General features: G+C 37.1%; 1 protein-coding gene across 2 annotated transcripts in view; it reads right to left on the bottom strand.

Annotated features, from left to right (window-relative positions):
* The window catches only part of LOC128859874 (RNA-binding protein Musashi homolog Rbp6), an 84,813-nt gene extending 64,201 nt beyond the window's left edge, over positions 1 to 20,612 (bottom strand). For both annotated transcript variants that reach the window (XM_054096999.1, XM_054097000.1), the window contains exon 1: positions 20,566 to 20,612. In XM_054096999.1, the coding sequence (XP_053952974.1) occupies positions 20,566 to 20,602 (37 nt within the window). In that variant the 5' untranslated portion in view covers positions 20,603 to 20,612. The remainder of the gene's footprint in view (positions 1 to 20,565) is intronic.
* Positions 20,613 to 26,690: the final 6,078 nt, after the last annotated feature.

The raw sequence follows: 26,690 nt of genomic DNA, 5'->3' as shown, positions 1-26,690 counted from the left end.
AACGAAAATGCTCTGTGATCATATTTTAAACGTTCGTGGAAAGTGCGGGGCGAGTTTTCGAGCTTGCACTGTTCTGCTTCTTTCATAGCAAACGTTGAAAACGAAAAAAAATGTAGGCAATTGTCGTTATTGCAAACGCAGGGGTAAATGAAATGAAAATAAAGTGAAGGGAATTAAAATTGTTCAATAGTCAAAGTAAGATGTTGCCCGAAACCCACCAAGGAGAATGAAATTAAATGTCTCACCAGCTGCATTTTTGTGCGACAAGGAAGGAGTTTTAGTGATTTGAAGAGAGTTGAGGGTGAAAGAAGTATGCCAAGTAATTGACCTTTCTTAGTACGGCTGAGTGTTAGCGCAACCTTATTAAGTTATAGGAATTGACATGAAACAAATATTTCAAAATAAATTAATTTTTAACTAATATGTTTCTCGTACAGAGAAGTAAAGTCAAAAATGAAAAGTTGTCATACATACGAGTATAAGCTGAATGTGAGAATAACAAAATTCGTTTACATTTCGTAGTGACTGTTATACAGTTCGACTACCTAATGATATTTCTATTGCTCGTTTACAAATTACAAAAATAATTCTCGACTATTTCATTGTGTCTGCTCCAAATTTTGCCAGAAAACTCCGATCAACTATCGTATACTCGTATATCTGTTTTGTTCTTGCGACTTTGAGTTCACTCACTAGAGCGTAGCAGTTAGTCCTTACAACTTATTTAACAATCGCCTATTGAATGTTGATAATCTTCTAACAGAGTTGGATTGGCCTCTTTGCTGCGGCCTAACCACGGTAAATGAAAAGCTTGGTTTCTTAAATGAGATTATATCAAATGTAATTAGGTCTGATGTTCTTATTTGTATTACTGGAAGCAAACCTTCTTCTTTCCCTTGGTTCATAAAAACAGTAAAGTACAGTACAGTTATCACAATATGACTAATTCTTGCTTCCCTTGTGCTATCTTCCCTGCTCTTGTGCTTCCAATTACTAAAAATAAGTCTCCATGTAGGCCTTTTGGTTTCCGTCCACTAAGTACATATTCTAACCTCTCTTCCTAGGGTTTTTGAGTACTTAATGTTCGAACAAATATCATTGCACATTAATAAATTTAGTTTGCTATATCCATTCTAGACTGGTCTTAGAGCAAAGCATATGTAGATGTTCTAGCGCTATGATTAAAATTCTTGACAACAATAGGATAATTTTTGACAAAAGAAAATTTAGTATTGCTATGCCTACGTGATTTTTCTAAAGCTAATCAGGAGCTATATACAGTCCTGTGCAAAAAAAAACCGGACAGTCTGAAAACTCCATTTTTTGAAGTAGTATGGATTTTATCAAATATGTTTGAATGTGGTTATATTCCATTGTGTTTTTAATACAAAAGTATGAAATAAAATCAATAAATTTCATACGCGTTTTTAATATTTTCATACTTTATTTGTTTTAGCATAGTCAATAGCGAATGTTTTATTATTAGTTTATCCTTATTATATAATCTTACAGCTAATTAATTCAAAACAAAATTAATTATTTCATTATAAATGTTATAATTTGAAGTTTTAATAATTGGTCGCACCGCCTTTCGCCTTAATTACCGCTTTAATACGTCTCGGCATTGATGTAACCAGGGTTTGCAACAATTCCTCCGAAATATCGTTGTGCCAAGTGTCCATTATAATGTTATCCAGGTCAGTTTTGTCCAGGTCTTCTTTGTTCTACAAAACCGGCATTTAATATATCATTCTCCTACGCACAGTAGATGAATCTATTTCGACGCCAGTTGCATCCAAGAACTCCTTCCTGATGTCTGCCGAAGATTTGAAACGGTCCTGGATACACATCCGCTTAATCATCCGGTCTTCAGCAGGCGACGTCTTTTTTCGTCGTCCAGACCCTTTCTTTCGCTCCGTTGAAGCCGTTTCTGCAAATTTCTTTAAAAAATCGGCAACAGATGATTTGCTGAAGCCTACTTTAGCAGCAATTTGACGGTACGGACAATTTTTGCTATGATAGTGCAATAATTTGCCCCTTAACGACAGCTCCCGTTTGCTTCGATCTTGGCATATTTTTGATATTAACACTTGCCACGTATCAACTATTTCACTTATTGGTTAAATTATGATACAAATTAATTCAAAACTGTTCTATTTATACACAAAAAAAGCCACTTACCGCCAAGAAGCTTTATACTCAAGCTATAGAAATTTAAATAGGGTAAATTAGCTGTCCGGTTTTTTTTGCACAGGACTGTATATATAATTGGTGCTTACACCGAAATCCTCCTTCTATTTGTGGTGTGCATCTTAATGTTGTTTCACAAATGAAGGGACCTACAGTTTCAAGCCAACTCCGAACAGCAGATATTTTTTATGATTTTTATTTTATCGCCTGTCGAGAGGCGACCGCTATTAGAAAACACTTTTTCTTCATTTTGATCTTTCACCGAGATGCGAACCTTCGTTCTCTATGAATTCCGAATGGTATTAACGCACCAACCCATTCTGTGTGTTTTATGTACCAGCTTGCATTTACTGGGGAAATCAAAATTTCTGTACAAACATACGCCGACAAATCTAACTAATAACTATAAGCAAGGATAAGTCTCGGTATTAAGAAAAATATATTAAAAACAAAGGCTTGAAAGAAACCCAGTTGAGTGCTGAAGTTTATTTGCCAGTTAGCGGTTAGGTTGGCTAGCTATTGGTTCGTTGTCTAGCCACAGCGACACCAAAACAGAGTGCCGTAAATTGTTTGTGTCGCCAAATGGTGTAAGATCTCACCTCACATTGAATCGCAGTTCAAAAGCAGTGCTTTTTTCATTCTTTCCTAACCTCACGCTAATAGCGGAAAAAGTTGTTTACAAATAAGCGCTGCTTGGGGCGTCACAGCATCGTGTTTTGATTGTATGATTTAGAGCATTGATTTGGTCTGCGTAGAAAACACATAGGTAGTAGTGACATCCAACTGCTGCCCATTGAGGAGGATTGTGTTACATGCATACATATGTACATACCTTCCGGTAGGGAGTCGTGCAGATTTTGTGCATAATGATACACTCCTTTTGTGCAAGGTTTACTTATAAACAAATACATACATACATATGCACAAACTGTTATTAGAAAGCGCGAAAGAACGAAAACGCAGCATGCAACTGCAGTAGATGTGGCAAGACAAACTCTGCGTTTTGGGTAAAAAATTCCGCAGGAAAATCAAGATATTACGTGTGCGCAGAGTTTTTGTTGCTTTTCAACTTTCTTAAAACATAAAATGCCAATTGTGACACCTTCGAGGAAACTTCCTTGCGCAACTTTTCATTCTTAGTTGTAATGGTGTTTTTTACGATAATACAATAAAAATAGCAAACGAAATATACTACATCGAATCTTCCTGCAAACACGTTCGCTTTTTGCTGAATCTTTCGCCGTATAAGATGTTCAATTGTAGGAAGCTGTCAAACTCAATCGATGGTAAGTAAACAAGAGGAAAATACGAAAATAGCAATGATACAGTTTCATATAAAAATAACCGTTATATAAATCTGAAATCAACCGGTTTTGCTCCTAATACCAAGACATTTAACTATGTAAAAAAACATTATATGCTTAGGTACCTTGCGTTTGAAGGAGCAAATTCGTCGAAAGATGTGAGATTTGTAGTAGAAATGTTCAGGAATTTTGCTCGCAACACAATATATCACAGGCTATCATTGCGCACTAACTTCTTGCAAAGAACTCCACAAATATCATCGTATAACCATCGCATACATTTGATGAATATTGACTAGCTTGCTCTTTGTTCACTTCGGGAAAAAGTTTTCAGTTGAAAGAAGAGATTCCACAAAATTCGTTGAATCAATCTTTTGATAAGTGAATTATTTCGAAAGAAACTTACTTTGAAGACGATACAATATATTTGACTATTTTGTATTTCCTTGGCCATTATTAAAGAATGCCACCTAGCCATAAAAACTAATTATTAAGCATCAAACAAATTTTAAAAACAAGGGATTCGTAACGCTGTTCTGCTACGAATTTTTCAATGTGATTGTCAGGCATATTTTCTATTGAAGTTTGTAGTTTATTGATTGACAGTTTTCTAAAAACTGTATAACTATTTTTTTCTTATAGTACGGAGTGGTGGTCTTTAAGTCCCCCAATATTAGTTTTTCTTTAATAACTTCGTAAATAATTTCTTTCTCTCTTTTTTCCTGTATAAAAACTTATTAGTGGCATTCTATTATTAATTAGCATGTTACCCCACTCCGTCCTTTATATTATCAAATAGACTACGTAATCTAAGGATTGAAAGAACTTACATAAGTGAACAGCGAAATCCTTTGGTTTAGAAAAATCAGCAATCTGAAGGTGAAATGTACGACGAGTACTTAGCGTGTCGTAAGATCCTTCGTTTCGATTTTCCGTATTGCGAATTGGACCGAACGAAATATGTATATAATAGCTTCAGAGTGTTAGTTTCAGTTAATTTGGAACTATTTCACCTACGCGCCCTAATAGCGAGTAAGCCTTCGAAATAATACGACTTATATGTCTGTTAAATGAAATGTTATTAGTTATTAGTCAAGATTTTTAATATCATCCAAACTGTGCAGCAAAGAATGCGAAATGTTGTACGACGTCTGCATGATATTTTATTGATTTGATTTCGAATACGTGGCTTTAAAGCACATTTTATGTTTAAAGAAAGACGAGTGACTAACACGTCATAGTTCCAGGGCGTCAATGCCACTTTGAAGCTCAAGTGCGCCATCTGATTTAGAGATTTTGGAAAATACTTTTAAGTTATTAGCATAGCTCAAAAATTTTGCTAAAAAAAAGCAGCTACTTATGTCATTTATAAACAAAACAAATAATAGCGGTCCTAGTATACCTAGACAAAGAATGGTTCCGAAGAAATGAAATTGTTACAACGCAATTCCTTTTATACAAGCACGACTTAGTCCAATTTAAAAACACAGAATGAAAGCCCATATAACATTACTTTAACTTTAACTTTTTTTTGTGGAAGGGGAGGATAAAAATCTCAGAAGCATTCAATTGATGCCGTCGCGCCAATGATATGTGGGGCACGCTCCCACTAAAACAGATCTCCCCTCTTCAGCTGACTTCCACCCCGTGACCGCATTTGCACTACATCGAGAGTGGAGCCGTGATTGTGGATAACAACCACAAAAGAAACCTATGACGTATGGAGGTTATACGTCGGTCATAGTCTCCATTACTCCATTAAGAAGTAAATGGAACTTCGAAAGTGTGCGGTAATGTCGTGTGCATTACCGCCTTGTCTGCGTATGATATGGTCGTGAGTCATTAACTCAAGCTTCCGTTCCATGTTAGCTTTAGCACTTGTCGGGAAGTTCGGTGTGATCAGACGCGGCACAGGGCCTTAATATTATTTTGCTCTAGCTGCCGGTACTGAAACAGCTCTATTGTTCGCTTTTCTTCGTCCTGCTTGTGTAGCGTACGCATCATCCTCGTAGCGTACGCAGTATCCCAGCAATGTTTTGAAATGCATATACTGTTAATTGGCTTTAGTCTCACTTGGCTGTGTTCCAAGGATAGTGGCTAACTCCTCTCGTTCTCTTGCAAATCATGGACAGTAGAAGAGTACATGTCGTGCGTCTTCAACATTAACTTATAAAGTAGTAAAGAATGTGAAACTTTATTAAAAGCTTTAGTGAAACCCGTCGGAAGAACTACAAATAGAATATTCACTAAAAACAGCAAGATTCGAAACTGTAGATCGATTAGAAGGAAATCCCATTTTGATTTGATTTCCATCTTATCTTTCATGATAGATACTCTCAAACAGTTTCGACGTGTGCTTTGCCAATAAATTTTATTTGATATGGAACTTATGGAAAATATGACACACGCGTATTTCACATTAATGTAGGCATGAACGTATCGTTAATTTTAATTAAAGTGGAACTTTTTATGTACTTACTCCTCGTTGTATGACTTCTAGTTCTAATGAGCATTTTCAGCCAAATATAATTCAATCACACTATTACGCTTGAAATCCATTACTCATTTTCTTTTTTCGCGTTTACTCTCGGAAAAATGCTTCCACGCGCTTGTAAACAATACTCTGGGCTTTCATTTAGACCACTAACAGACAACTGATGCCCGTACCTCAGTTGCGTGAGTGGTCTGAAGTTGGAAGTTGGTTACACATCGAGGGCCGGACCCTGTAAACACGTGGCGGTAAAATCTTTAGCTGTTTCGCCATCGAATGTGGTTGAGCAATTTTTCAGCGCTGCAGGTCAGCTTTCCAAAAATAGACGATGTCACTTCTCTTATTGTTATTGTTTTTATTGTATGCAAAATTTTATTGCCCTCCGAATAATATTTGTGGTTTCTGCTTTCTAAACTAAGCAAGCCTTGTTCCACTTCGACCTATCACCGAATAGTCCTTCAGTAGATTAATGGTTTCACGGCCACAATGGCTCTGAAAATCTCTCCGAAATTTTAAATCAGCAGTAGTAAAGATAAAGCCTAAAACCCTAAGTCAATCACAACATTTTACTTAAATTATAATCCCCCAATGCACACAAGTAACCATTGTTACTTGGCAGTTGTCAATGGTCAATGCAAGGGGCGGAATATTTTACGGTAATTGTATCTGCATATATACTAGTTTCACCGCCATTATAACAATACCATCACGTCCACAAGTAGTATTGGTTGCAATACCACTTCCGTCTTTTCGAAAAACTCTTCTCGACAAGCTCCTCACAGCAAAAATCAGCACTCAGCCGAGTTTTAACTAACACGGCAACGTAGTAATGCTTTTGAAAACTAACAGCATAAATTGCGTAAGCTTTCGCCCTCAAGTCAGACATAATTTGGTTGTAGACCTTAAAATTGTTAATCAAGTGCTCCTTACTAATTCTATTAAGAGTGTAATTTGTAGCGCACTGGTTCTGTGTACGATAACGATGCATTTTCTATTATCTTTGAAAAAAAAAACAATAAACCGAAAAGGCTAAGCATTAGTCCGCCCAAGCGCAAGGTTAAGAAGAATATTAAGTCAGTTGATGAGACCCGAACTTTAAAATTAAATATCACCATATCTTTTTATTAACTTAAAACAAGATAGGTTTGAAGCATCTTTTGAGGCAGAACTTATAACTTAGCCCCAGCGAAAGATGTGCCAAACTTGGACGTTAAGGTGCGCTATTTGCGTAATATCTTCTTATTCTTGCATTCTTATTCCAATTTTCTAGAAAAGGCGCATTTTAATTAGAAATCGGTAGCTGCATATGAGGCATTAGAAATGAAGACACCATTTTTCTTTTTTTTTCAACATAGTTTCCTTTTAGAAAGATACACTTCTCCGACCATTTTTTGAACCCCTCCAAAGAATAGGAGTCTCTTCGATGACTTCCTCATTTCAATTCATTTTTTTCCCGCGAGCCATTTCTTCATGTTAGGCAATAAGAAAAAGTCGCAGGGAGCCAGATCAGGTGAATACGGGGGGTGCGGTAGCAATGCATAATGCAACTCGTGCAGTTTAGCGGCGACAACTCCAGATGAATGTGCCGGTGCGTTCTCGTGGTGAAACATCACCTGCTTTTTCGCTTAAGGCGTCCGTGTCTCCCCATTGCTTTGATTGTTGCTTAGTTTATGGTGTGTAATGATGTATCCAGGTTTCAAAAATGGTGACCACTCGATACAAAAATTCCTTCGGATATCGCTTAAACTGCTCCAAACACTGCTTCGAAGTTAACAACTGCATCCGCTTGTTGCACTCCTTATCAAAAACGGACGTTCGCTCACGTTTAAATTCGTTGAGCCAATATCTAATTGTGGTCATAGATGGTGTAGCGTGCCCATAGACAGCATCCATCTTTGCTTTTATCTCAAACGATACTGTTTTGTTTTCTGTCTTAGCGAAAATTACAACATACAGCTGTCAAATCTAAACTAACCTTTCAATCAGTCTGCAATTTTTTTACCGTCGTGCGATAGATGGCAGCACACGATGCTAACACCGACTTTTCTTACTTTCCACGGGAACTTATTGAACAGCCCTCGTATGTATTTAAAACTAATGATCTCTTAATCAAATGTCACCAATATTTTTCTTATTATTGCATATAATATTAGAAGATATCGAAATATATTATCCATTGTACTTATGCACCTATATTTTGGATTAAATGAAAAACACTTATTCAGACCAAAAAATTTATTAGAGAATAAAATTTGGACAAGTTTTACTAGTAACAGTCATTTGGAGAAATAAATTATAAATATACCCGTAAGGCCTATGATTAATCGACTCGCTTTCAGTATTCTGTATGTATAACATTATTGTTAATGTCATTAAGGGGATTCAAACGGTTAGTTAAGTGCTTGCAGATATGTATGTGCATTTTAGGAAGTTGTAAATCTGAAATAGATTTGAAACGGGAGTCAAAACACTGACAATACTATTTTCGATATTATTGCACTTATTCTGATTGGACGTACATATAATGCGTCTAATGCGAAATATGAAAATGTAAAAAAGAAAACATTAATATTTGACACATCCTGACATTCGATATCATAGCACTGTGTTAACTGAAGTTTCACCTACTATATTTATTCATTTACCAACCTTCATAGTCCGTGTTTCAAACACCTGCTAGGCAGTAACCGCCTTGAAGGACTCAATACAATGGTAACTCATTGAAGTGATTTACTCTTTGCAGAGCGCCGGTCACAAAGACATTGTGGTACCGCCCCCATCGAAGAGTATTTTTTGCTACATATTCCCATATATCTATATATGTATGTAAGTAGATAAACACTACCGCATCACCTTATATGCATTTCTTTCTATAATTGCATTCCATCGATCCGAATGTGTCAGTATGGCATGGCATACAAGGTGGAAGGCGTAGTTAGCAAGCGAATGGAAAATTTGAAATAAACTTCAAAAGTTTAAAAACCCAAAAAAGGGGGAAAGGGAAAAGAGTATAAATTGATGGGGTATGGGAAGATATACGAAAGAACCGATTTAACTTAAGTATTCCATTCATAAATCATGAGCTTATGCCCCAAGAACTCCTAGCGATTCATTGACTCCCCACAACCCTATACCTTGCCCCTACATACTCCCAGTAGCGGACATTCATTCATTCAACGTTTTAGCGACACATAAATGCAATGAAACAATGACAATAATAACAACAACATAGTTGGGAAAAAGTTAGCTATAGAGGGCAGTAAATATTAAATTGAACCGGAGATGGCCGCGTTGTGCGAAAAAGAATAATTCAGCGGAAGAATAGTAAGGGGATATAGGTGAAGCAATGCAATTGTAAGCCATTCGTTTCCTGTTTGTCCCTACTGTGTAATAACAGCGCGCTGGTGAGTAGCAAACGAGTATAGACTGGCACCTCGGCCTCAGGACGTGCTGTGGTGTCAAGGACACTTTATATTAAAATTTAAAATTTTGTTTTCCGCTACAATGAATCCCACTGAACTGCGTCGCGGCGATTGCAACGAAAGACATTTATGAGTTGCCAGCTGAATATTTGCAAAGGTAGGCATGCTTTTGCTGCTGCTCCAAAATACTGCATGGGTTTATATAGAATGTATGTTTGTATATGAATATATTCTTACATTTATACAAGTTCATAAACATTCATATGTATGCCCTGCGGGAATTTTTGCACATGTGCAAAACCGTTGGCAATAACTGCAAACATTCGCAGCAGTGAGCTATCGCATTGAAACGTTGTTGACAAAAATGTTCACACGCGCAACAGTAACAGCAATAAAGGTAACAAAAACGGCTACATACGAGTATATTCGTATGTGATAAAAGGAAGAAGTTCTGTGTTCAAATTCTCCGGTGCTGTGGGCTGCAGGCTTGCTGACTGTTTGGTAGTGTTTACCAGAGCCAATTCAATTTATTCTGTTAAAATTTCAGTCGTTTTCTAATAGGACTATGAATAAGTTCGTGCGGTTTTTTTTCGAAATTTGAAACTTTATTGACGTAAAATGGTTACAAATTTAATATTCAAAATATTGTCCATCGCTTACTACTACTTTTTCCCATCTTTCTGGCAATTCACGGATTCCCTTTGTGAAAAATTCGGTCGGTTTTGCCGCAATCCACGAATCGATCCATTTTTTGACTTCATCGTAATTACGGAAGTGCTGGTCAGCCAGGCCATGTTGCATCGATCGGAAGAGATAGTAATCGGATGGCGCAAGGTCTGGACTATACGGCGGGTGGGGTAGGACATCCCATTTGAGCGTTTCTAAGTATGTTTTGACCACTTGTGCAACATGTGGCCGAGCATTGTCATGTTGCAAAATAACTTTGTCGTGTCTATCGGCGTATTGCGGCCGTTTTTCTCGCAGTGCTCGGCTCAAACGCATCAATTGTCGTCGGTAGACATCCCCCGTAATCGTTTCATTCGGTTTCAGTAGCTCATAATACACAACACCCAGCTGGTCCCACCAGATACACAGCATAACCTTCAGGCCATGAATATTCTGCGCCGACGTCGATGTTGAAGCATGGCCAGGGTATCCATACGTTGCCCGACGTTTTGGATTGTCGTAATGGACCCACTTTTCATCGCCAGTCACAATTCGATGCAAAAAACCCTTTCTTTTGTGCCGTTGAAGCAGTTGTTCGCATGCCATAAAACGGCGTTCAACGTCTCTTGGCTTCAATTCATACGGCACCCAATGGCCTACCTTTCGGATCATTCCCATGGCTTTTAAACGTTTGGAAATGGTTGATTGATCAACTCCCAAAGTTTTTGCAACCTCTTCTTGCGTTTGAGCCGGATCTTGATCGAGCAATTCCTCCAATTCGGTATCCATGAACTTTGGCGGCGCACCCTCGCGTTCTTCGTCTTCCAAGCCAAAATCACCACTTTTAAAGCGTGCAAACCACTTCTGGCACGTTCGCTCAGATAGAGCATGCTCACCATAAACTTCCACCAAGATACGATGACTTTCGGCTGCTTTTTTCTTCATATTAAAATAATGAAGAAGAATTCCCCGCAAAAACACATTATTTGGCACGAAATTCGACATTTTCAAGTGTGGTAAAAATATTGTTGTTTACGCTTCAAATAAAAAACTTATACTGACGTTTGTGCCTTACGACAGTAGCTCTCCAATGAATGTTTGGAAATGTGGATCGATGGAATAATAATCAAGTTACGCCATCTGTTGTAAAACCGCACGAACTTATTCATAGTCCTATTATATACTTCTCCTCTGCATGTATATGTGTGGATTCATTTAGTGGCGCAAAAAGAAAGCAAAATACAAAGGGAAACTGAAAATCCGAACTTTTAAATGATTAAATTTTTAACTTTGATTGAAAGTAGAAGTTAACAAAAGTATTAGGTTTAAATTCAAAATATTTTTAAAGGCAGCATAAAATGAGAAGCTATTGTACATATACATTATAAACAAAGAGCAATACAGAAAAGCGATTCAATAAATATTTAGAAAAATATTCATTAAAGAAATACACTAAGGTGTCCACCCCTTAGGAAGTACCCAGGAGAACTGAAAAAATCCATTAAACTGGAAACTAAAAATGTATCTTTGAGGAAAATAGTTTTGTTTTTTCGTTTTGAATCGTATCGAAAATTTTAGGTAGGTGGGTGAAATGGTTGAAATACCAGTCTGGCACTCCCCAAGTAGTTCTAAAGCGTTGTTTTGGTACCATTATGAGACCTCCAACGAGCAGATATCTACAGCCAGCCAGAGCTGTTGATGTAATGTAGAAGATTGATGGGACTTAGGTTGGAGCACTGTTCCAGGCTATCAAGGAAATGAACGCCCCGTGACCTTAATCGTCTTGCTGCCAAACATTTACAGAGAAAGTGTTTAACAGCCTCCTTCTCTAAAAGGTCCCCACAGCTTCTGCAGTTATTTAATGTTAAACATTGTCTTTCTGCGTGTCCACTAACCGAGCTTTCCTACGAGTTTGGAAATTGAATGGTAACGAGTCTCCAAAACTATCAGCGTCCTGCGACTATTATACCAGGACCAAGGAATTTTCGAAATAGCACACGAAGAAATGTGGCTCCATCTCTTCTGCGCTTTCTGAGGAATAAGTTCTGCAATTCCGCTTTAACAAAAGTCAAGGGTATGCCGATAACTTGGCAGGAGATCTCCGAGACCAAGTCAGCCGTCCATTTCCTGCAAGCTCATCACCAATTTCATTTCCTTCTATGTTTCTATGTTCTGGATCCCAGATCAGAGAAATGTTGTGAGTCGTGATCACGTCTTGACTCCCTGAAAAAAATGTTAATATCTCCCTCGCTCGCACGTTCCCTAAGCATTTTGCATGCCTGCAGGATCGCAAATATTGCTGACTGAAAAACACTAGCAGTATTCAGCAGTTTTAAGGAAATTGATAATTTGGCTGATTTAGATTCCCTTTTGGAGCCGTAAGTGAAAGTAGAGTTAGCAGCATCAGTACAGATTTTCCCCTCGTTTGAATTCTGCAGGGCAGCACTACATCCAGGGTAGCACTGGGACAAGTTCTACATGCTCCGGTGGTGCCAATACAAGCAGTCCTTTGCACTCTCCCCTGTTTAGTGATAATATCCCTTCGAAAGAGCTTCCCACCAAACTAGGAATCCGTAATTTGTGGCTTTATCGAGACTTTTAAAGGTGAGAAAAATTTTTTACACATCAACAACCGTGTTGCAGTTTTGTAGCTTTGTATTTCACTTTACCGTGTGATTCGGGCATTCAAGAGTTCGGGAAGATTCTTTTAAAATTTTCCGCCAGCAAGGTTTCCATTTTTGTGAAAATGTTATCAAGTTATTGGAGAGGTGCCGTGCGGCATTTTTGACGTATCGATTTTTAAATATTATTATAAGAAAATGCTAAAATATATGTGATTAACTTATTTCTTTGAAATCAAATATTGAAGTGATATTTTAATGTGACTTGTACAAATTTTTGCAAACTTTTACCAGCCCCCTGCAATTTTACTATCTTCTTTTTCTTCTCTGCTTTGAGCTGTCTGTGAGTCAGCCTGCAAGTTCGAAGAGTTCATTTAAATGGATCTTTCCCTGAACGGATGTGAATTGAAAAAAAAAAAAATCAGTCCGGGCAAGAAACAATAAAGTGATGATAATCTACATTTTTTAACGTTCTGGGCGGAGAGAAACCGAACAGCGTCGGTTGGTTTACCGACTTTCGAGCACTTTGAACTTCCTATGGTTGTCGTTGCTTCAATCAGGTTGTGCATCAATCAGCCTTTTAGCAGTGAACTTGAGTCAGATTGGTTCAGGGATTGAGGAATTCAGGTTTCAAATTGAGCAATTAGTAACCCAATCGATCGACGAATATGAATACAGTTGATCAGCGATTTGATTTTGAATTGTTATACTTGCATGTTTTTATTCTACGCTGGATCACTAGCACATGCCACGAAGAAACTTCTTAGCGGTATTGCTTGCGGTCGTTAAGTTCAAACGGTCGAGCAAGTCCACCGTCCAGTGGGAATGACGTTCGTATATATAGAATGAAAATATTATCCAGACCGTCTCTTTGCTGCTGGTATTGGAACGCTTCATCGTTGGGAATTGCGATAGCCATACCCTTTTTTTTCGTAAAATATTCGATGGACCTAACAGAATAAATAACAGTACTCAACACTGCAAGGTAATTGTTTAGGAAGGAACCGCCAGATGATGGCATCATTTTCCATTCTCCAGTGATGATGTAACAAACATACTTTTATATAGAAAGTAGAAGAAGATATGAACCACAATAATAATAACTCGGTGGATAATTTTTTTTATACCAGCTTTTTACTGACCATTATGAACACAGCAAAATGCTACTTCTCCAATTTAGCAGAGTTGTTCTTATACGATGGCGGCATTTTGTCTCGTAGGAAGAGGGAAATAGTCATTAATATACATATAATATATAAATGAAGTTTTAAAACTAAAAACATATAAAATTATTGGTATTTATGGGTTTTATTTATTTAAGCGAGAGGACTGATTTAAATTAGTATACGAGAGGTTAATAAATAATATAGGTCTAAAAACAGGAAAGGTGCAGGACCCACGTTCTCTTTTGATCTCTACTTTAAGTCCTTTGAGTTTAGGATATGCGTACTTGAAACGTATATAGTTGCTCAAATACAAACTAAAGCTCGAACTGAAATAAGCATTGGGGGCAAAAAACATGCAATGTAAATAAAACCGTAGTAATTGCCAACGAATGGGTTGGCCGCCGTAACCAAATGGGTTGGTGTGTTACTACCATTCAGAATTCTGAGAACGTGGGTTCGAATTTCCATGAAGCACCGAAATGAAGAAAACGTTTTTTCTAATAGCGGATGTCCATCGGCAGGCAATGGCAAACCTCCGAGTGTATTTTCACCATTAAAAAGCCGTTCAGAGTCGGCTTAAAACTGTATGGTAGTTGCCTAAATTTGTGGAGCAACATCAAGACACACACCACAAATAGGAGGAGGATCTCGGTCTTACACTCATTTTGGGTGTTTGTATTGTATGTATATTATTATGTATATTCTACATATATCTACTATTGAACATCAAGGAATATTTCTCACAAATTTAAATAATGCTTTTGTTTTGGATATGCAAATGTCAGTGCATTTAAATTAGGCAACAGGATTAGGCAGTAATTGCGTGGCATTGGTTGGTAAAGATAAGAATTAGGAACACAAAGGACAATCTGTGAAAGAGAAAACTTTGTAAAACGTCAGAAATGTTGATTTGTAGCTCCTACAAATAGTAGTTATTCTGTTTACTTGTATCGGCCAGATGGTTGTGAAACGTTACCTGTCAATGAAAATAATCCAAACGCCAATGCTGCGGATAAGTTTTGCACGGATTTTCGCATTGAATATCCAGTTTCATACGGATTGACTCATACGTTTTAAAGTTTGTTTCCTCACTACTCGAATGATGAATTCCTGTATGTGTGCGTGCAGGCAACATTAAATAAAATTTAACTACAACATAGAAAACTTACTTGTTTAGTGCAACAAATAATTGCTCGAATAAATATCTGGTGGGTTTCGCGCATTTTTTAGGCGTGAGCGGAAAATGTGTTATGTTAACCAATGAAAAATATATTACTTACTACCTTTAAATACATAATTTCAAGTTTTTTCCACTAAACAAATTAAACGAGAGTTTTTCAGAAAAAAAGGTGCTTGGCCGAAGCGGAACCGGTAAGTTCAGTTGAGTAAAGCCAGACTAAGGTGGAACTAGAGTCTCACTGCTACAGCATTGCAAGTAGGCGATGGAACGTACTACCAACCTATGTCATGTTCTCTTGACCATAACAAATATGGACGCGACATCGCGAGATTAACCGCAGTTCTCACAGGACACTGATGGGAACGGGAGCACGCGGCTATTTTAAACATACAACCGAACAATACATGTCGCTGTTCACTACCTTAACTATTGTAGGGGCTTATCAAGGGCAAGTTTATGAGTTTGGCAAACCATTTCTTACCAGCATTGGAGAACTGTCAGGCTTGGAATTAGGTATGTTTTCTCTTGCAAGACACAATGAAGTGGCTATAGGAAATAGTACTCTTGGAGACACAGCTACGAAAATTGCAAAATACGTTACTTAAGTGACTCCGAGTATGGGAAACATAGACTCTCAAGCAACAGCAACAACTGTCACTGGCCTTATTCAAAACGGGACATTTTTTAATAAATATTCAAATCATAAAAGAAAATAAGCTTTAATGTAATGGATTCAGATTTTTTGTCGTATGCATTTTTTTTATTGTACTTAACGTTATTAACTCATTGATATGCCAAACACTTGTAAATTTATTATACGTTTAAGATATATTGGTGAAAGATGAAAGCAAAGCAAGTTCTGAAAGAGTGGAAGGCAGACAGAGAGGTATGGTTTGACTTAATGCTGACGAGGTTGAAAGGCCGGCCAAGAGAAAAATGCAAATGTTTGCTTCCTCTGAAGCAGAATAGCTATAGTAACGGTTCACTTTGGCTATCTACGAAACTACTTAGTCTCGATATGCTGCAGTAATCGGGCAATGCAGCAGAGAGGCTCAGTTGCGGTTTTTTCAACAAGGCACTATTTTCTTCACTGTGCAAACGAGATCCCCATTTTCAGCCAGCTTAAATGAATCGACCAGTTGAGACGCATTTGACACTCTTTGACACTGTCAATAAACAAAATTGCCATTTTGGCTTCGCCACTGTTTTCGTAAAAACCATCGTTGGACCATTTTTCTTCGGAGCTAGCGCGACAGTCAACGGTGATCGTTACGAGACGATTTTAGCATATCTTGTATTAGGGCGACTGTGGGAAAACGGTATGGAAAACGTCTGATTCCAACTACCCCTCTCTTGCAACACTTCAGGCTCAACAAAGTATTTTTTTCGTAAAGGCTAGTACTAGCTTCATAGCTGTGGAACTTGATCCCTTCGGAGTATTCGAACTCAAGCACTTCACTCGCAAACAAACTGTCAGTTTTCGCTCAATTTTAAACGAAATGTGCATTTTAAATAGGTGCGAAGAAATATTCCTGCCATTCATGCCATGGACTGATTACTACTTTGCCGTGAGATACATACCAAAATCACATATATTTCACGGCAAAGTAATTTGTATGGATTTTCACAGCCATTTCACTTGAAATGCGAACTTAGTGCTATGCTTAGGAAGGAAAAAAAGAACATTCTGAAAGGCCACCAAGATATCTAGATTTAGTTCTAATAGTCTGCGTTTTGTAGGGATTTTCAAATATACTAAAGCTTATGCTAAGAAGTCAAATTGCATAGAAGAGCTAAAATACAAAATTCGAACCGAATAGCAGCGTATCGCCCGAAACGCAGCCAAATGTGATGGAACATTTCAAAGCAACGGCATTTATTTAATCGATTTTTTGGCTTGGAAATGAGTTGCGATAAATTTTAAAAGCATAAGCTTAAAATAAAAAAAAATTATTTGAGTATTATTAAAGTTATCCGATAATTGTATTCACCTTTTTGAGTCTCATTAAATGAACTAATGGGATGAGAATTACTTACTAAATACGTGAACTAAATATTCGCAATATTTTCTTGCTTATGTAATCCGGGTGGGTTTGTTTAAGTTTAAGTCAATAAAATGGATTTAAAAGAAATAGTTTTTACCAAAGTTAAGGGCCCAAAGATGCGGAACATGATACATAGCCGACTATTCTTTAACTCAAATACTACTTCATCTACTTTTCTTTTTTTTCATGCGAACAGTTTAAACAAAAGTGCCACTTCCTTAGTGCAACAGAAGCAAATACTACATTAGCAGTTTGTGGTTGGGAAAGAAAAAAATGAAACAGGAAACAGGGTTGAAAAGTGCAGTTGCTTCAGCCGGCGACTTAAAACACACGTGCCATACATACTCGTACTAGTACATGCACACTGTTTACAAAAGCCAACACAGCCATCATTAAAATAGCCGGAGAAGCGAAACGACCAGTACGGCCCAGCTGGCATACTCCCAAGTTGAGATTTGCAATTATTTACACGTGGTCTAAAAAATTTAACAAACTCAGCACCTGGTCGTGGTCACAAGCTCATCAACGATATATGCATGGTGCGTTGGATAAAGGGAAGTGCAAATTAAAGTGGACTTAAAAAGGTAACAGAGCGTATGAAAAGTATATAGGCATTAAGAAAAGAAAAGGGCTTGGTAAAGGCTATACGTGTTCTCATATTCGTATAACAAACGCATAGCCAGGTGACGAATAAATTGCCTCACTCAGGCAGATACAAGCACATAGGTACATACATACATGTGTACATAGGTGAAATTATAAATAACTAATCCATTTATAAGAACAAGCGCTGGCTATCAGGACCTTTGGAGCACAATACTAAAATCAAAGAAAAAAAAATTAAATATATTTAGTAGTATGTCCACTTGTATGCCTTTGATGTTACACAATTTAAGAAATTTGATGATGCTATTGATATTAACAGATTTGAGAAGATCAGATGGTTTCCTATTCACCAAAGTTGTAAACCTTGATAAATCTAGGGCAGGGCATTCTGTATATATCGGGGACTGTATATAAATGCATATAATTAATTTAGAAAGAGTATTTCTCCGGGATGATTAAATCTTTAAGGCTTTTGTGATAGGTTTTAACATTTTTACATTCTTAATGATTAATATGCTAAATACAGGATGGACCGTCTATCGTTTGACTTCCACGGCTGACCTTGCAGTAGCGTCATACCGATGCCTTTGTTCGATTGATTGATACACAAATTGCACGGAAGGGAATTCTCTTCTATCGAATTTTCAATGTTTTTTGCAGTTTTGGAAGTCAAGTAAATTTTCAATACTTCCCAACATTGTGCCAGGGCACATCTTATTTCACTTAATCTGAGCTATTTATTGGACAATTGCCATTCGATTATTTATGAGCGTAATTTCACATGATATTCAATGCTTGCATCGGCTCTAATTTAGTTTGATTCTTAGTGGAAATTAAACTTGCTGATAGGATCATTAAAAAAAAAAATAATAAAAGCCTATATGACGAATGAATTGTTTCGCTAAATTGGTTTTAAATTAATTTCAAAAATTTATAATTTTGTAACTTAACTTTTCCGCCAATTTTTTTCCACTTGCAAAGACCATCCAAATTAAAAAAAAACTGCAAAAGCCAAAGGAGGCGTAATCAGGAAAACTCAAGGCATCTTTATGAAGAGAAGAGTGTTTTCAATCAATATATAAATGTCGAATGATAGCAATGCTTAACGAATTATATTTGTACAATTTTACAAAGGTCTAAACCATAGCCGGCCGCCGTGGCCAAATGAGTTGGTGTGTGACTACCATTCGGGATTAGGGGGACATAGGTTCGAATCTTGGTGAAAGATCAAAATTAAGAAAAAGTTTTTTTCTAATAGCGGAAGCCCGTCGGCAGGCAATGGCGAACCTCCGATTGCATTTCTGCCATGAAAACGCTACTCATAAAAAATATCTGCCGTTCGGAGTCGGCTTAAAGCTGTATTTCCCTCAACTTGTGGAACAACATCAAGACGCACACCACAAATAGGAGGAGGAGCTCGGCCAAACAACCAAAGAGAGTGTACGCGCCAATTATATATATATATATATAAACCATATGCACAAGGCTCTTGTTAGTCTATTAGTGGAAAAGGGGCGAGAAGGAATTATACAGGTGGAATAAAATTTTTTCTAAAATTTGCTCTTCGCTCACAAAATTTTTCGGTACCATTACTCTCTTACTATTCTCGTTACCAAGTAATTAGCCATCCTACACTTGAGGGCAGAATATCCTTTTTAGGTGCTCAGTTGTCATTAACTTCATAAGTGGCTCTATTGAGTGCCCTGTTCTTTTAGAAGAGATTGCTCATAATATTCCTTCTAGGATTCGTTGCCATTCGGAATTCTTTAGAATTTAGAAAATCTAAGAGGCCCGCACTTCCAATAAGGTAGCGTCAAATCTTTCGCGCTGCTCTTATTATTTATTTACTTGTTTATTTATGTCTATGATTACATGAACCTTACAGACTAGATACATACTTGTAAAGTATAAAGAACGGTTAAACTTTTTGACTATTAAAAGGGCAATAACTTGAATTTTTTGTGATAAAAGATTTTATGTGATAAAAAATTGCTTTTGGGGATATTCCATTTCATTTTCATATTTTTCCGTTTCATAGTGCGTTCTGCGCCCTCAATTTATAAATTTTTGACGACACTTATTTCGAAACTATTAAAAGGAATCCCGAACTCAGTTTCTCTATATTCTTAGAAGGTGGCCAGCTCAACCAATAAATCTTTGATATATACAGGGTCCGCCATATAACTTTACGGAATTAAAAATGCTATAAAAAAGAAACTACTCAATATTTTGCCAAACTGTTTTTTTTTTTATTTTGAAGTACAATTCTTCCGGTTAATGATGGAACGCAACTTCATTCATATGGCTCTTGGCTTAGACTTTGTACGGCGTCATACCAAGGTCTTTACGCAAAATTCGTCTCAATGATGTCTCCGAAATGTCCAATTGTTGAGAACGACGGTGAACTGATGTTCCTGGTGATTCACGAAAACTCTCGGCCACAGCAGCAATATTTTCGGGTGTACGCACGGTTTTTGGTCGGTCACGCGTTGGTTTGTCAATAAGCAACCCAGTTTCTCTTACTTTTTTCGCAAAGTAACGCACATACGCTTCACTCGGTGCTTTTCTTCTTCCCATTTCCGTACGTAATTTTTGTACCCATTCTGCAACATTACCATGATTTTCAAAGTAATGTCGCAATATTTCCCAGCGTTCTTTGAGCGTATACACAACCATTTTCGTTCAGTGGAAGAATAAAACTAATTTTCTGTCAAATCAGATGACAGCTAAGTGTTACCATTCTTCAAATAATACCTAGTTCAAATCCGTAACGATAGATGGCGGGCCCTTTACAAGCAATCGAGAGACATTGTTTAAACTTTCATTATAACCAATGAAAAAAAAGCCAACATGTTCTTGGCCCTGCTCACTTACCTCTGTGGCGATTGGTCTGCTTATCAAACATCAGCATAGCGTCTTCAATCTGAAATTAAAATAAAAAAGTTCGGTATGAAAACTAACCCATTAGTCATACTGAAAATCATTACAGCTACTCTTTACATATACATATATAATTCTCTAAGAAAAGCAAACGTTGCTGGGAACTTGGGAGGACATTGAATGCCAAGGAGAGAGCGTTAAGAACTTCGACCGGAAAAATGCGAATTGCCATTAGCGGTGTTCATTCTCGTGAAGAGGAGTTTCATTAAGTTTTGTCACTTTTCAGTAAACTATTATGTCTCAATTAAAATAAAATAAATGCTGCCTGTGCTGCTGAGCTACTGTGCCGCTGATCGTCATAATGATTACCCGTGCGATTTCGTTTATGTGCGTTTGTATGTACGAATATCACATTGTAGGAGTAAAGTAGTTGGGCGATTGTGTTGAACTTAGTTGAGTGGTTGGCTATGAACATAGGAGGTACGTATGCATGCCCTTCCACTTCATTTGTAACATTTAGCGTGTTGGGTAGCTGATTAAGCGGCAGCAGACAATTACTACGATGAGTGTGAGAGCAAGGGTCGGTCTTTTGGTGCAGATTGAAGGCGTTGAGTGGCTGCACAACTCGTTAGCAAATACAAATTTAAACTGAACTGAAACTCAGTTCAAAACATGTATACGTGTGTATGAATGACTGGGCAAAAACTCTGACTATGACCATGAGCATGAGACTACTGAGGACCGCGATAGTGGCAGCTTTGATATTTTTCTACATGGCACACATTTTGCTGGTAAAGCCCGGTTGGTGTTGTTTTATTATATGAGCACGCCTCATGTTCGTTGTCAACAAGTTCTGCAGCTGCAAAAACTTTTCCCATTATCCCAAATAACCGATAATACCCAGCTTGGTTGGCAACAGCAACAACAACAACTACTGGCGTAAAGTAAGACATTGGCTATAGCTTCGGCCTCGAGCCGCGCCCGTTGGTCATTTCAACTCAATTCAAAAGCTCAGCAGCGATGTTGTCAGTTGTCTTTTCCTCTTTAATTAGTGAAGCTCTCTCTTCCATTTCATCCATTTTTCGTTTAAAAAGTGGCTTACCAGAATCTACAAACACTTTATAACTCGATGTATGTAATGCATAGAAACCCAGCAGCAAAGCTAAAGTGTTCGCAATTAAGTATGAAAAATAATGGAAGGAGTGAAATTAGATTGCAATTTACGTACTTTACAGAGCTAAACATAATTTCAATTAATCATTACCAGTTGGGAACAAACATTCACAAGGTTCCCACGAAGGACTTTAAGAACATAAAAATTATTATTATATGAATTATGACCATTAAGTGTTGGAATAACTTTCTATAAGAGGTTAGAACTGAGGATCTGCGTTTCCCATAGACTTCTCCTATAAATCTTTAACAGCAATTATTTGTGATATAGTAATTTTTTCAGGCAGTTGGTAGTAGAGGCATTGGAAGACTTAGTCATGGAGCGATACTCAATAGGAGAGGGCGTTAAAGTGATTCAACAAGAAGTGTATTTTCTACATTACGTGATTTTTTCGATCAAAACAAATGACCATCTGAGTCAAAAAACAGCCGTTTGATGCACAGATTCGAAGAAACTGGAGTTATGAAAACTAGCATGTCATTCAAAAGAAAAGTTACGCACTCACAGCGAGTTATTGTTAGGTATAGTTTTAAGCTGGCAAAATCATCGGACCGGACTTCTTCGAATGTGGTGTCGGTAACGCTGTTACGGTGCTTGTCATCGTGACATGATAACTAACTTTTTATGGCCTTAATTATATTATATTTATTATTTATTATTTTTTATTTCTCTGCTTTATATTATATTATATTATTGGTTTGGAAAATACGTGTCTTCAATAGGATTATACCACTTGGTACTCAGTGCATGAAACGATGGTGAGCGAAGCTACCAGGACGCATTATCTCAAGAAGCAACAAGGTCGAATCGCCGTCGTGATCTTACGATTTGACAATAGCGGATTTTTTCCAAGGTTCTACGAGAAAATTGTGGTCTTATACTAACAAGCCCGAGATGATTCCAAAGCTGAAGAACGAAATCATTCGCGTTATAAATTATACACAGGCTGAAGTCATGTAAAATGCGGTTTTATTGAATCACCCTGCTATTCTAATTGTTTTTAAATGAAGTATAGGTTATCAATTCTTTGATATATGTGAAGGGAAATTAAAAGAAAACATTAAATATTTTTAATCTTTAAATGTTTTATTCCAAATTTACAAAAAGTGTATTTTCCCGTGGGAGTTCAATGGTAATTTTCAAAGCGTTGGCGACATGGGTAAATAGTTGCTTCATTTGTTTTGCCCAATCAACAAATTTAGGGGATAGTATCAAGAAAAAATGTTTGTTTTAGCCATCCTAATCTGTTTGTGTTCCAAAATGGTTTGAAGTATACGCGTTTTCAGATGTGAACACTGCACTTATCATAGTGATCGTACATATTTGGAATTTGTGTAGCCGTGTTATGTCCATCAGATAATTTTTTGTTTTGCAAATCACGTAATTTGCACATACAAATATATATTTGAACCAAAAATATCAGTACGTTTTGTGGTTAAAAAAACTATAAAAAGCTGTGAGACGAGTACTTTTCCAATTCTAACTCTTTACTCAAATTCTAACTCTTTAAATCTACTCTTCAATTCTGATTCTAACTCTTTAAAATCTGAACATAACACTCCTTGTACCCTAAAAATAGCAAATTACCATGCAGCCTTACACGACATCAAATTTACAAAAGGTGAACCTATTAACGCGGAAATACAGATTTGTTTGACAAAAAAATGTAATGATGGTTCAAAAAACTGGTCCTGAGAACCCTTTCAAGGTAAATTTTAATCTTTTCAGCTAGTTCAGCTAGACCTGTTACTGATAGGGGTTTGCGTATCAGTCAGAATTTTAAATATAAACGAAAACTCATTGAAACAATTGACGAAATATTTTCTTTTAATTTTTTCCAATTTTGCAAAAAGTTCGTTAATATAACATACATTTCTAGCTTAACTTATATGTAAAGTTTAAATTAAATGAAACTTATATGAACAAAATGCGAATTGTAAAAAAAGTGGATGACCCTTTATCCACTCATTATTTTGATGTCAATATATGTTGATGTGAGCTAAAAATATGAACAAGCCGTGAGGGTGCTTAACTTTTCCAATAATTATTGTGTATTGTACTTTGACAGTCACCGTTTACAGCAGTTTGATAACAATTGAGAAACGGATATTGCCCCAAATTCTACTGTTGGGTTGGTATGGTGGCTAATGTGTGAGTGTTTTGTCGCTCAACGTTGATGGCATCTCAATTCGTCAACGTGACGCTGGTAATGTGCACTTAAGAGCGTTGGAAAAGTTTTCGTAATTGCATGAAAATTGATTAGTGAATTAATCATATTGACGATGAGAATTTTTTGCACAGCAAACAGTGAAATTCACTCAAAAACTTGCTGCACGTAACTGCTATGTTGAAATTAAATGAATAGCAGTTTGATATGGTTGGTTAACGGCTGGTGAGATGGATGACAAATTGACGTTATGGCGATAATGAAAGAGCTCCCCTTCGAGTGAGTTAACATCTAGTTAGGTAAACATACGAATTGCATGTATGAGTGCTTGCGCGTGCAATATGAGCATATTGAATAGCTTAATATGTGCCACTAGAAAATATAGAAAGTGATGCACATGCGTATACTTATTATACATGGATGTGTTTCTAGATGCTTCTTAGTGTAAATATTATTATCGCTCAGACGAGACATTATGATGAACTAATTAATGCACTACCAGAGACCAAGCTAAGGCTGTCATTAACATGGAAGTGACCCGTGAAAAGGAAATATGGCAACGAAAGTGTTGAACGTCTACCTACAGCACTTTTCATTTGTGATCGTGGGTATGAAATCCCCGATATATTTAAAAAATCAAATTGGGTGCCAATCATCTATATACTGCTATGCTACACGATAGCGGCGGAGAACACACTGCCCAAGTTCTATTTTGATACCAGCGTAGTTTTTAATATTATTATAGGAAACACATATAACAGATTATATACCTTTTCGCGTTTAACTCCCATTCCGTAATTAAAAAATTCCTCCCCCGGAATCCAAAATTGTAAAATAGTCTTAGATTATATTTTTCCGTACGACCCTGTGTTGTCTGCGTTAACCACAGTTATTATTACGGATGTAAGGAGAAACGTCAAAGACTAAATAAAATCGACACCGGCAAAGAAAAGAGGTTCGTTGAAATAGCTCTAATAAAATTTTTGTTGGATATTATTAATTATGAATTCGAAAAAAGCGTGTGTGAAAAGACGCTTTGGCCTGTTATGCTTATTATCGAATTTCCCATGCCTTAATTTTCTGCAACCTCAGTAGACGTCGTTTACGGATTTCCTCCGGCTGTCAATTACCTGCAGCAAAATTAACTATTGCTTCTCTTTACCTTTTCTTCTTATCGTTAATAATAACTAAGCAAACCACAAGCAATGAAATATGCCACCAAACCAATTCCTATTAAGAAAAACCTTTCAAAACAGTGTTGACAGCGGATTGTCAACTTTGCGGCTAAACTGCCACATGTGAACGGGTAGATTAATTTTTGTGGATTTATTGCTAATCACTGCATTTGTGAACGTACTTCTACATGTTATATTATATTGTGGGGACCTATATCATCTTCTTTTCATCTATAGTATACAGCTTCTACAGAAATTACAGGCTAAACTTAACTGTCTGGCACGAGTGCCAACGAACAGTAACAACTGTAAAGCTATCTATGACCTGATGACTGAAGAATGTGCTACAGTGAATTTTCATGTTTATACGTATTATACATGTATACAATGATTGCAGGACTGTCAGCATATTGCTTAGCTAAGTCATAGCAAGACTCTTTCCATTGTGTTTTAATGCCCAGGAACCTAAACTATGTCTGTTTCTTGAAAACTGGCAAGATGACTATCAGTACACTTTTCATATGAATGTATGTGAAGTTTGATTTCAATCTTGCAGTTCATTCTTCGTTTACAAACCAATTCGTATCGACGTGTCACGGTATTTTCTACAATGGAAAAAATCAGCTATTGTGCAGTGTTTGCATTTCTATTTTTGGCAGGCTTAAAAGCAAAGTAAATTTATGAACAAATATTGAAAGTGTATAAGGACGTTCGCCATCAATTAGTACATAAGAAAGATGGGTTGATGAATTTAAATGTGGTTGTACAAGCCCTGAATATGATACGCGTTAAGATCATCCAGAAATAGCAACAGCAACAACACATCGAAAAAAATACAGGATATTGAATTGGAAAATCGTCGAGTGACTAAAAGAGATTTAGTAGAAGCCCTAAGCAGCTTATTGGGTAGTGTACGCAATATTTTGACTGAAGTATTGGGTTTCAGAAAGCGGTGTGCAGAATGGGTAGGTACCGCATACGCTAACAATGTCCACCCTGCGACAAAGATAAGAGCCCATCTAAAACTGCGGGAGTAGAAACGCCAAGTGACGAGAACTGGGTGAAAGTCAAGTACAAGACTCAAAAGCGCAAAAAACAAAAACAAGAAGAAGATGAATCCCTCTCCGCGACCTGATGCCATAGTTATCACAAAAACTGGCAACATGTCATATAGCGGCATATTGAGGGCGGTCAAAAAAGATAATGGTCTCCAGCAGCTTGGTGAAAATGTGTCACAAATCAGAAAGACAGCCAAAGGAGAGATACTACTGCAACTTACAAGAGCACAGACAGGGCGTGCCCGAAAATATAAAGAAGGGATTGCTAAGTTACTGGGAGATCAGGCGGAAATAAAAGTGCTAACACATGAGCTGTCACTAGAAATACGGGACCTAGACGAAATAACTACGAAGGATAATATACTCGATGTTATCCGCTCACATGATGTACCCCGAGGCTCCATGCTGGCTCCTCTATTGTGGAATGTGCTTTACGACGGAATCCTCCGCAGCCCAATACCAAACGGAGCTCAACTAATTGGTTACGCGGATGATAACGCGTTTGCAATAGTGGCAAAAGAGCTTCAGCAAATTAAGGCTATATG

This window comes from Anastrepha ludens, chromosome 4, assembly GCF_028408465.1.
Source record: "Anastrepha ludens isolate Willacy chromosome 4, idAnaLude1.1, whole genome shotgun sequence".
Taxonomy (NCBI): Eukaryota; Metazoa; Arthropoda; class Insecta; order Diptera; family Tephritidae; genus Anastrepha; species Anastrepha ludens.
This window is presented reverse-complemented; position numbering and strand designations above follow the sequence as displayed.